The 12,695-nt window shown below is 41.8% G+C and overlaps 1 protein-coding gene across 8 annotated transcripts in view; it reads right to left on the reverse strand.

Moving 5' to 3' along the window:
• Positions 1 to 932: 932 nt before the first annotated feature.
• The window catches only part of ZDHHC8 (zinc finger DHHC-type palmitoyltransferase 8), a 116,836-nt gene continuing 105,073 nt past the window's right edge, over positions 933 to 12,695 (reverse strand). For 5 of the 8 annotated variants that reach the window (XM_069030628.1, XM_069030624.1, XM_069030625.1 and 2 more), the window contains 4 exons: positions 11,876 to 11,993; positions 10,998 to 11,107; positions 7,063 to 8,099; positions 933 to 5,785 (listed from right to left, as the gene is read on the reverse strand). In XM_069030628.1, coding sequence (XP_068886729.1) covers positions 5,614 to 5,785; positions 7,063 to 8,099; positions 10,998 to 11,107; positions 11,876 to 11,993 — 1,437 coding nt within the window. In that variant the 3' untranslated portion in view covers positions 933 to 5,613. The remainder of the gene's footprint in view (positions 5,786 to 7,062; positions 8,100 to 10,997; positions 11,108 to 11,875; positions 11,994 to 12,695) is intronic. The other 3 variants (XR_011155384.1, XR_011155386.1, XR_011155385.1) reach the window with 3 other exon arrangements.

Genomic DNA, 12,695 nt, shown 5'->3' on the forward strand with positions numbered 1-12,695 from the left:
GCAGAATGAAAAACAACAACAATGAAAAAAAATTAAATACAAAGTTGGATAATTTACCCATTACTTAGAAAGAAGAAAGCCGAGATTGCAGTAAGCCAAGATATATTTAAATAAAATTAATTGAAAGAGATCATGGGCTTATATAACCCTGCTTGATGTAGCCAACATCAATGGAGCCTGGTGACTACAGTTTGGGCCAATTTATATAAAAGGTAATCTCTGCCACGTGAAGACACGACAGCACACAAATATGACTGGCATTTATAATGAACATGCTCGAATGGATCCTCACTTAATGCAATTAGCCTATATATGCAAATTATGGCATCAGAAATCCTGCAGCAGCTGCAGGGCTTGGCAGCTGTGTGTGTTGTAAGACAGTCTGACAGATCAAATGGACATATTTCCAAAGACTAGAAACAGGCTGACAGATAGATTAAGAATTGCACACGTTTGGGATTTATAAACCCAGATGACCTGGACAGAATGTATTCAACAAATATCAATATAAAAATTTTTCCAGTTACTCCGTGGCAGTGATTCAAAACTGTGCTGGACCACAGGATCCCTATTAACCCCACAACTTAAATAAAAAGCAGTGCAGAAAGCTTTATTTAGTGTTGTTTCATGGACCACTTGCTGTGACCTTACAAACATCATGCATTGGTCATAACTAGGAGACACTCTTTAAAGACTCACCATACTTCCTGCTCTACCATAAGAATCTTGAAAATGAGATTTAGCCTGCAGTCACTTCTAATATTTTGTCACTTTTGTCCTTTGCACTGGAACTGGCCTTTCCAGTTCTGCTCTTCCAGTTCAGGGTTTGCACGAGTGGAAGTGAGAAAGGGTAGCGCACCATGAACCATCTCAGCAAACGAATGCATCTGAGGCAGAAACAGACACTCAAAAATACTGAAGTGACTCAAAGGTTTAAAAAATATATATGTATTACGAGAGCCACAAAAAAGGTTACAGACAGAGCTCCACAAAGCCTGCACGGATACATTCCAACAATTCAAGGTGGCAGAACAGGTGAAATACAGACCATAAAAACGGTTCGACATTAACTTTCCAGACTGTCAGAGACAGAAAAGCTTGACCCCATCTTTCCCACACACACAAAAAAATATTGACTATATATATATCTCTCTATATATCTCTAGTCTGGACCACAGATATAGTCCGAAGAAAACCACATTGCAATTTCCATATTAGGCTTGTAGGAGAGTAGGCATCATCTGAGGAACGTCCATTGTAAGGCCCGGGAGGGATCCTCGCGGGCCGAGTTGACACAACATCACGCTTGGTTAGAATTAGAACAGCAACACCCCACAGCTCATGTGCTGCACGTGGCTACCAACACAGAGCTCTGTGCAACCCCCCGAGCTGGCTGAACCAAACTGAGTAAATACATTTGTTTTGCTTAATTAAAAAAGAAAAAAAAGCAGATGTAAGATATTAGGGCAGTTCCTGCTATCACCTTCCTTAAAAATTCAAGACTTGAAGACTTCTTTAATGTACTTGCTTACAGACATGTTTTGAGACTGTATTAATGATCTTCAGGAAAATATGCCACCCTGAGGCTTTTTCCCTTGTTCACTTCAGGTTATGTCTGCATCCAGTTTTGACATGGGGGCCAAATGCTGGTTGTCTGTCAGTGCAGTATTTGGCCCGGAGTTTCAAAATCTTTGCTATTCAGACTTTCCTATGAGGTCAACAAACAAAGTAGTAAAAAAAGAAAATATTAAGGCTTCAAGTAAAAATATTTCCTCTCTCTCCCACCCATGTAATAAGGTACATTTAATTCCATAATACTCAATATATTATACAATTAAAGATACAGAGATCCAACTTTTCAAGGCAGAAAAGTACTACAATGAAAACCTGGAGGCTAAATGGGAGCATATGAACAGGGAACAAACGGATAATAAAATGCAATATGCAATGAAAACTGATGCATAAACTAAAAAAAATCTATTGCTCTTTTTTAAATAAGTAATACAATCCACAGCTACAAATAAAAACATGTTGAAGATATTTAAGACTTCTGAAACATGAAATAAGCATGACAAAAATAAAGAAGCTACTTTACAGGATGTGTTAACTCGTGCTGGATTTTCGTGGCTGATCCCCACCTACTATAAATTAGCATCAATTAAATGAGCTTTCATGGAGCCACACCAATTTATACCAGCTGTAGATTTGGCCTGCAGTGTCTGTAAAAACAGGGTATCTGGGCAGAAGAACCTTACTGCTGATCTGTAAACTGCTTAAAGACCTATACTTTAACATGGGCTGGATTCTGCTCAAAAATTAGATTTAATAAATAGGTCCCCAGTCCCACAACAGGAACTATGGAACAGACACTTACATGTATGAGAAAATAGCTGCAGGTTCAGTGCCTTGGATGGAAATGAGGCTGGATTTGCTGCATGCAATCATCTGTTAACAGTTCTGCTTAGATTATTCTTTCAGAAAATTTCAATTATTTACTCCAGGCTATGTGCACTGAATTAAATGCAAACCTCAAAAGGAAAAAAAAAAAAAAGACTTTGGTACCATTGTAAACCTATGAAAAAGTTTAATGTCTCTCAGCTGTGGGCAAAACTATTCACAAAATACATAATCTTTACTGCTGAACCTGTACTGACACAGTGCATCCTTTTTTTCCTCCCTTACCCCTTGTGAACTATGTCAAAATAACCCTGGATATTAGTGCTTTATACACACAATACTGTGTTTAGTCTTACTGAGAAATTCTCTCATGAACTAATGTAGTTAACTTCAAAGGCTCTTTGGCCCTTCAAGTTCTTCAGTAGCTTTTTCATTTATAAATGCAAGAGAAAGAACGATCAAAGTGGAGCATCACTGGGATGCAAATCTCAAATATTATATTGGTGCAAATTTTCAGCCTTGCTTGCATGAATTTCATGTACGTATTCAAAGATACATGATAAAATGTGCCCTTGTCTCTCTCCCTAATCCCACGTGTCTCATACCCCCTCTTTTTCAGGGCCTACATATAGCACACGTGATACTTTAAAAACAAGTAATTCTTGTGATACTCTATGCACCAGAGTGAATTCCAGTCCTTAAAGAAGTACTGCATCTTTCCTGAGGAGTTAACATCAGGGTGGATTGCAGATTAATAACAGTTCAAGATGGAAGAAATCTGTAAGGCCATCTGGTCTACCCCTTGTCCCTACAGGTTCACCTCTCATAGAAATTTTTTAAGGACTTGTCCAAATACAGTTTGACTGTCCTAAACAGTTTGTCTCCAAAACTCTGCTTGGAAGACTATTCCACTGCACCTTCCCCTCCATCTTTTCTGTCCCCTCCTAAATGTAAACCATTGATTATCAGTGACAACCCTTTGATTTACCTTTGGTTTTACAACTTTTAAGTAACATATTTGTAAAATTATGATACTCAATTTCCACTTCATTGCTTAGCCAGTGGCATGTTTTAGCCCTTTAAATCTTCTCATTAGCCAGCCCATCCAGTTCTTTAATATATATTGCTCCATCTGTACCTGATCCAGTTTGCCAGCATCCTTCTGGTACCATGGTGCCTCCACCTAAAGACAATGTTCTACAGAGCAAATCTGCATAGAAAGACTATTGCTTCTCTGCTCTGCAGTGTCCCTACACCAGGCATTTAAAATATCACCAAGGCAATAAAATGCACGCTGATTTCTACTTCACTCTCTCAGAACTTTGGCCTATTGCAGATGCATTGCTTTCCAGGTTTCTCCCTTCAGGCAACATAGAGCATTACACAGAGAGATGATTAACTTTCTTATGTTCTCTTCAACCTTTGTCTCCAAAAAATAATGTGATATACAAGGGACATAATAACCATGTATTGCAGCAGATGTCAAGATTCATCAAATCAAAATATAAATTTTAACCAGGCAAAATTAAGGTCAACATTTGCCTTCTGGAACAATTAATCTCAACATACATGAAAACAAATAAGATGTTATCAACACATTATGAATTGCTACCAAATACCTGGAGAGCTTTCCATTATAGTCAAGGACTGGAAAGGATTTAACCCTTTGAAACAAATATCCTGAAAAATGATGGATTTAGATCTCTCATCAAAACTATTCACCAACAGAACCAGGCAGGAAGTCGAGGTCTCGTATGCAGACTGGCTCAGTGATAAATAGTAATTTTTAGTGACTTTGGCAACAGTCGCTCAGGATATTCTTAATTGCACACATGACCTGGCTAGTTAGCATTGGTCCAGATCTCAGTACTTTTGACTTCAGAGGTGGTAACTGAATGGAAAGGGAGATAAGGAACAGAGAAATAAAAATCCATTTGTCCCAAAATTCGTTTTGCGAGAGTCCTCATATTTTTGACAAAAGTAATGCACCCCTTTCTTGTTTTTTACAGTAAAGTTGTCTTTAAATCCAACAAAGTAAATGTAGTTTTCTAGAGACAGGAAAAAGAAACCTCAGAATGTTAAATAGATTTGATTGATATTATTTTAAAAAGTTGTTCCCCAGGGGGAAAAAACCCAAATTGAAAATCCTTTGTCTAACAGTATTGAAGACCAGAGGGAATGTGCTAGTAATTAGGCAGAGAGAAAATTTATATCCTTTAGATATACGCTTGGCTCAGTTACACACACTGTAAATTCAACAGCTCATGGTAACCTTGCTGCGGGATTACACTGACGGCACCAGGGCAAGGCAGTAAACTCTGTTATTGCCTAAATCCAACGGGTAGGGAGGGTGCAGGGAAAGCAGCTGATGGCTGTTTAAAATATGTTTCCATCCAAACATGTCCTTTCTTATCTGCTTGGTTTTGCTTCTGGATCAGAGAAGCCTTTCCAACCCAGAGGGAGCAGGAGGTCAGAGTGGAAGATCCTCACCGGTGTTGCGGTCCTTTTCCATGGAGACAAACACACGCACACACACACAACTTCACACACAGGGAGATGAATGGCAGACAGGGAGAAGCTGTTGCTATCCTTTCTCCTGCCCCCATCCGGGACCAGGGAGGCGTTTAAAGACGACATGGTGTCTGCAGCCCAAGTGGCCTTGCCTTGTTCCTTCCCAGGAGGAGGAACCTGAGCTGCAGTGCCCGGGGGACACGGAGCAGCTCCTGCCCAGTGCAGGAACCCTGCTTTCCATGGCGGCAGGAAATCAGCAGTTGGTCCTCTGGCTCCTGCTGGACAAATTGCTGGCCAGAAGAACTAGGAAGGGACATGGGAAAACTGACTGATCCTGGACTGACCGTACTTTTTCACAGCACAACTGGTACACAACAGATTGGTTGGACAGACATGCGCACAATGGCTTTAGCGCTCTCTTGCAGGAAGGAAATCTGCTCTGTGGTGGTCTTAGGTCATAGCCAGTTCCCGCCTGTCAGTTCAGGAAGAGTCTGATAGACTGTACAGTTTTATTATTCCTTCAAGAATAAGGCTGCAGCTGGTTTTTGGCCAAAAGAGAAAGATGAAAACAGAACAAACCCAAAACAAGAAAAGGAGAGTGGCCGACTGCTGCTGCTCCTTCTTTGTTGTTATTTGAGTCTTCACAGTGCTCCTAGCTTCATGGCTGGCTGAGTGGATGGCTCTTTGTTTTTAATTCATTTTATTTTACACTGAAATTTCATAGGTTGTTCCACCTACTCCAGACACCTTCTTAACATTTGAGTGTCTAGCAGGGCTGACAGGCGTCCCCTGGGAACTTGATGTTGAACCCAACCTGGCTATTCCTTTTGGCTGTCCATTTATTTTATTGTGAGGTGTCTTCAGCTGCATGTCATCCCTGCATCAAAAGAAATATCAAAAGATGCAATATTAGTGACAAAGTGTGATAGCAGAGTGGCTCCATTCAGAATAAGCAATTACCCCTGTCACCCTGAGTCCCAGCATTGCAAAATATTCAAGCCTGGGAGCAGGCTGGTTGAAGCCAATGCACTTGATGAAAAGCCACTGAAATGAGAGGATTAATTTGGCCATTAGGTTAGTGGACCACACCCCAGTAATATTTGTTCATTTAATTATTTGCTTAAATGCTGTGTTGATCCAAACTAATTGCATAGCCGTTTGTAGGATGCAGTAGGGTTTAACTGTCACCACTGCTCACTGCTGACCTTAAGCCAAACTGTGTCTTAAAATCAGAAATAAATTCTCAGAAAAAATATTTCCCAGTTAAATATCCAGTTAAACAAAACTTTGTTGCTCATCCTGAAACAACTTGCTGACACTAAAGGAGACCTACAATAATTGTTCTCCCACATTTCAGTAAGTTTTCCAAAATTGTTGGATAACAGGAGAGAGAAACCTGCAACCTCAACCAGAGGCCAGCATGGTGCAGTAAGTGCCAGATACAAAGGAAACTTAGATATTTCTCAAGAGTGCTCCAGGCCCCAGCTAAGCTGAAATACTGCATCCTCAGCAGGATCATGATCTCTTCAGGCTTTGCAAGCTCCACAGTTTCCAGAAGGAAAAGAGAAGCACATGCAGAAACTGCAGTTGAGGATCTTGCTCAGATGGCACTTACTGAGGCTCTTGGCACAGCAAATCCTCTCTCTCCACGCTTTCTCACAGAAAGGAAGGAAGCAGCAAGGCCTTAAGGTAATGTTATGAAGCTCTGTGCTTTTATCAGCAGTTCTGTACTATGGACACTCAACACTGGGTGCACTGAGGGAAATTGCACAAGTAGGATCCCAGCTTTGCCTCTGTATCCAAGCAATGTCTGGGTCCAGCCTCCCTTTAGGATGCAGCTCCACCCTTTTGTGCATAAGGGGAGGGATAATCTGCCTCATGCCTTGGAAATAATGCCCCAGTTCACCTCTGATACTGCATCACTACAAATTTACAGCATAATTGACCACCTGCAGTTCCAGGTACAGCAGAAGTGCAAACATTTTGTCATGATGAGGTTTCTGTGGGGGTGTGACAGAACTGAAGAGCACCCACAAACCTCCTGCCCTCATGGCCCACAGCAAACACCTTATCTGGGCCATGCCTCCAGCGCAGTGCTCTGCCCTTGCTCACAAGCAGATTCCCACTGCTATCAGCCCCTCAAGCAGTACATACCTCTGTGCTCCCACTGACTGCACCTCTGTAATTTCCACAGTGTTTACAAACGACACAGCCTTCGGGCCTCCGTAAGAGGGTGACCTTGGCATCCCTGTGGGGGATGATGGGACCTGGTGGCCTGGGGATTTGTAGGAGCCATTGCTCACCCTGCCCTGTAGTGCTTGATGGGACTGCACATTATTATTGGCTAAATCAGCTTGCAGAGAGGTTGTGGAAGTCCTTGGTGCTCTTGTCATTGCACTTGAGAGTGAAGACACTGAGGACTGCAGTATAGGGTTCCTTGTGCTAAAGCTGGTGGCAGCCATCAGATTGTCCCTGGATCCATATCTCATGGCCATGCTGCGCGGGTCTTCCGAGAGTGTGCTCACTTGCTGAAGGCTGTAGGAGCTGGGCGTGTCATAGACACCTGAGTCTGCAAACACCGAATCAGGGTGCGAGTGAAGGAGCTTCTCCCTCTCTTCCATCTCTTTCCTTTCCTGGATGGATGCCATAATTGTCTTGGAAAGGTTATCATAGCGGACTGGGGAGGGGTCTCGCTGATGCGGGGCCGGGCCCCCCAGCACTGGGCTGAAGCTCTGTGGTGGCTGGCGCTGCAGCTCGCTGCCCCGGAGGTGGCACATTTTGGCTGACAAGTATGGGGAGTGGTACCCGACAGAGCTGACTGCAGAATGGGCAATGCACTTCCTCCCCGAGGGAGACATGGGGTTCAGCAAACTGTCATACGAAAGACTCCCATTTCTGTTTGACAGGGAATTGGGAGAAAAGATGCTTTTGTAAGGGGTGGAAGCTGCCCCTTCAGACTTTATTGGATGAAGGGGCACTTTGTCTGTCCCTCTCCTGCCAGCAGATTTCAGGCTCAGGGATCGGGAATTGATGGCAAAGGAATCTATTTGGAGTGGGGAAGACTGATAGGTCTTGTGGAGGGAGCTCTTCCGGTAGCTGGGGATGTCCAAGCTGGGTTCAGACTGGTAATCAAGGCTCCTGCCATCCTCTTCTATCAAAGCCCCTTGACTGTGTCCCTCCTGCAAGGTGATCTAAAACAGAGATGAAGATGAGAAACAGAAGCCAGTGACACATAATTACAGGTTTCCTCTCTCAGTGAGTGCATGGGAAGGACAGAGCTGAAGGTCTTCCCTCTGACCGTCAGCCCAGGTTCATTACAAGAAAATCTCCTGACTCCTGTTCAACATCTGGATTAGCACCTTAGAAGCAAGAAGTAGTTATTTATACTAAGTGCTAAATAATAGTGACAGTAAAAAGTAAGTTAATACATGGACACTGAAAACAATGAATGAGAGACCTAAGGTGAGACTCAAGTCTCAGCCAAGGTAAATCAGATTGTAATCTGATGATACTGCCCTTGGAAAAAGCACTGCACTTCACGTTTTCTACAAATAGCTCTTGAGTTGAGGGATGTCAGGTTTTGTGTGCTGAGACAGAAATACTTTGAGCTTCATTTCAACACACTGGGGACCAGCACACCCTTATCCACTCTACTCTGTGCTATGAATATTCAGTAAATCTGAATTTCTGGTCATAGGTCTTCAAAATTCGGCACCTAACCTTAATTACAGCAGAGAGGCTCCTTCCCACCATTTAGACAACAAAATGAAGCAATTTTCTCTTTTTTATTGCCTGTGTAGGAGAAAGTGGCCACATCAGAGAAAGAAACAAAGGCCATAATTTATTTATGTGCTCTGAAAACAGATAGGACTTCACTTTGTTTTACTCTATGAAAATCGCTCAGAGTTCTGTTCACTTAAAATGCCATTCTGTGCAGCAAATAGCTTTTGCTGTTATTTTTAAGGAAGAGTTTGCCATAACGCACAATAAATTGGCTACACTGGCTCTGCAAACAAAGAATTATTATCAGTGACATATTTAATAAGAAATGCAGTTGACATGGCTTTTTCTTTGGTTTCGTTTAAAGGAAAGCTATCAAAAGAAAAAACTGAATGACAAATCCCTGGTTTATTGTGGATTTTTAAAAAAAGTTTTTTCCTTTGAGCTAGAAGATAGGGAAATATGCAAAATGTCTCACTCTCTTCTAGAGCATGGTGCTAAATTTGGCCTTCTCTGGAAAAAGGAGACCAAGTGACAGCCTGTAAAGGAGGATGAGAGCAATGACGTAGCTTTTAAGTATATTTGTGCTACTTATCCTTGTGTCCCAAATGCCTCTTTCCTAGCAGCTTTCACTGCTCAAAAGCAGAATTACATTGCCAGGCTGAAGAAGTGATACAGAACAGACACTGTGGCATTCCTCACACAGCCCAGTCTCTTTCCCTCTGTACCTCCTGCTTAGGCTTGGCATAAAAATGCATGCCCTCCTATCAGCTCACCATGTGAACCTCATTTTATGATACTCCCAGCTGACTACTAGAGAGTTGTGACTTCTATAAAACTAAACAAGCCCCCAGAGCTTGCACACCAGTCAGCAACAGCAACAGCAACAGCACTGTTTTGGGTTAGAATTGAAACAGCTGTCCTCAGAGTGAAGGCACTGTTCCCTGTTATCATTTCACAGCACTGTCCAGTCCCCTGGCCTAATCAGAACCTCCCCTGTATCTATATTGCATCTCTGGCTGTGCACTGAATGAACTCGACAAGCCTGTCTTCCTTGGCTCCCTGACTTTTGGCATTATGACTCAGTGTGCTGTGGTTTCCACAGCTCAAAATTGCTAGATGATGCCTGTAAATAGACTATTTTGAATTGGATGCCAAGCCATTTTTCATGTAATAAAATGAAAATGATAGGACATTAAACTTCTTGGATACAGTGAACACACTGTTGTTCTTGTGTTCCCTTTCATAAGCCACTCGTTTCTTCATTAAGTGGACAAATCCAGAGAATAAGAGTTACCATTTCTGCAGTAAGACTACAACTCAAACTTGGTCGTAGCTGGAATTCCACTGTCTATCACCATCTTTCTTTTCCAAATGAGAAGGATTCATGAAAATCTTTCCTCACCATTTAAGGAGCATTCTGTCTTATAACAGTGTTGCTGCAGTCAATTATTTTTATCTACCATATTTTCCTTTCCTTACTTCTTTCATAATACTCCTTCCTATCACCCCCTTCTTGTTATTCCAGGGGTGACACTGAAGGACCTGATGAAATTAATTTTGAGAAAACTGCACTGTGTGTGGTATGTGTTTTTAAGGGTGTCTCCAGTGGTGTGTGAAGACTTAGATATATATTGCAAATATACAAGTTAGACCACTGATTTTCAAACTGCTGTTCTCAGGCCCTGGGGGCCAAGGAATATTTGCAATAAATCCATGAGAAATAAGTTTCATAACTTCTAAGCAAAAGAGAAAACTGTCAAAATTCCAGAGCAAATCTGTGTAATTGGACCTCAGTTTTCTTGGTAGGTGAAAACGAAGCCAAGTATTAGGAAGGTGTTTTTTTCCATATAACCCAAATGCACTGAATAGGTGCTAGGGAAGGTCAAACATGAGGAGCCTTCCATTAATTTTCTCTAAAATATCTCTTGGGATGCTTTCAAAGTTCTTTGTATTTTGCAAGCTGACATCCTAAGGGATCAGTGAGTACACTGACTGTTGGCTAAAGGGTCTGATCCAGAGAAGCACTCAGCATGCCCAGCTCCTTCTGAAGGGAATGTGAGGTGGCACCTCTGCCAGGAGAAGCCAATGGGAGGAGACACTTCTCAGCATCTCAGGATCAGGCCGAGACACCGGAACAGTGGCAGCACACGCCTGGCAGCGGGACAGCCGTGTCAGCAGGGGAAAGCTGTGGAATCAGACAAGTTTCCATAAGGGGCACAGTGAAAATAATACACTGTCACACAACAGTGCCACGTGTTGTTATTTACTTTTACACTCTGACATTCACTGGGGCCCTGCAGTGAATTCATGCTCAGCTCCACGCTGCCTGGCGTTAGCTGGGAGCAGAAACTCCGGGGCTCACTCACCTGCTCGGCCGTGGCGTGGTAGTGGACTTTGGGATTGTTGCTGAAAGCTGGTCGGTATTTGTACATGGCAGGAGTAGGAGGGCTGATAAGTTTGGGTGAGAGGCCACCTTCTGCAAAAGAAAAAAAAAAAAAAGTACTTTCTCTTAAAATGTGTGTGGAAAGAAAGCTGTCAGCCATAATTCCTTGCTATCCATCCTCCTCTGCAAACAGATCTGCTCTGGAGAGAATAAAACTTGCAGTACTTTTGTGTAGCATTCCACCAAAATCAATATGGCAGTAACAGCACATTGCTGCCAGAGCTTTCTTCTACAGAGAAGAAGAAACAAGGCTCAATATATTGAGTGGGGTGACATGCTTCGGTGAGCAGTAGTTTTGCCTAATTTGAAATACTAAATATTTGTGTTGAATTCAGCTACTAGTTCTGTCTGGAAAAAAAAAGGTTTTTTTAACAATATCAAAGCATTAAATTTACATTCTCACAAATGGAATAATTCAGTTTGCAATACCTAAGAATTTCATGCTAATATTTCTGATTCCTTTGTTAAAAATTACATTTTTCATTTAAAAGTTTATCAAAAATTTAAGAAGGGGTTTGAAAGAGTTTATAAACTCTGCAAAACTGACATGAAGCATTCAACCTAGGCTTGAATGAACCACTTCAAGCTGGCTTTTCTCTCCCTTTCCTGCTGTTAATTCCCCTAGTCTGGAAATCTATATATAGATATCCTATAAATAGAAATATCCTATAAATAGAAAAAAATCCTATAAATAGAAAAAAAGCCTTCACCCAGATGTTTTGAAAAAATAGAAGAAACCTTTTAAAGAGGGTGAAATATTTTCTCATTATAAAAATAAAACATTGATCATGCCAACTGTACCTTCACTGGTGCCCAGCTGCCCTTTTAGCTCAGAGTACTTGTTTGGATCTCCTTTGGGTGGAAGAGGTGGTTGCACATCCATATTTTTATCCTCCAGACCTTCCAGGCTGATTTTAGACTGAAAATCAAAAAAATCAATCATTACATGCAGCTTGGTTAAATAACAGCGTGTGTCAGAGTGCTGGATGTACCAGAGAACCAGAACTACCTATACCTATAATGACAAACAGGATTTAGCATCCACTCCAGACAAGGACTGTCACTTGTAAAATTAGCATTGTCATAACCAGCCAGGAGAATTTTAAATGCACTATCCTGGTCTACTTGGCATGCTAAATACCATTATCATCATGCTAATTAATATGTGGTAGAAGACAATAGTGTTTTCTAGCATTTTTCAGTAGCTTTCCAGGTAGCTCTCAGCAAGTAACTATCCAAAGAGTGTAGGAAGTAACTATCCACAAAAATCTTCCAAGTTGGCTTCCTTTGAATCCACTGCTTTTTATAGGACTAAACAAATCCTTCTCTACTATTCATGCCAGGAGAAGCTGAAAAGAGAAGAGGAGAGAAGAGAACTCAGCTCCTGAGTCAATATTCCTTGACCTGGACCACAAGCCTTCCTGCAGCCTGGAAGCTCAGAACATTCTTTGAAGTAGAACAGCTGACCTGGTCTGGTGGTACAAGAGTTCATTAAAATTAATTTGAACACCAAGAGGTGACAACTCTTGGGACAGAAAGTAACTACAGCAAAGAACAACCAACTCTTCCAAAAGAAGCCCAGAGGGATTCCATTCTAGAGCTGCCTGTTACTGGATCAAGA

Source organism: Aphelocoma coerulescens, chromosome 15 (genome assembly GCF_041296385.1).
Source record: "Aphelocoma coerulescens isolate FSJ_1873_10779 chromosome 15, UR_Acoe_1.0, whole genome shotgun sequence".
In the NCBI taxonomy this organism is placed as follows: Eukaryota; Metazoa; Chordata; class Aves; order Passeriformes; family Corvidae; genus Aphelocoma; species Aphelocoma coerulescens.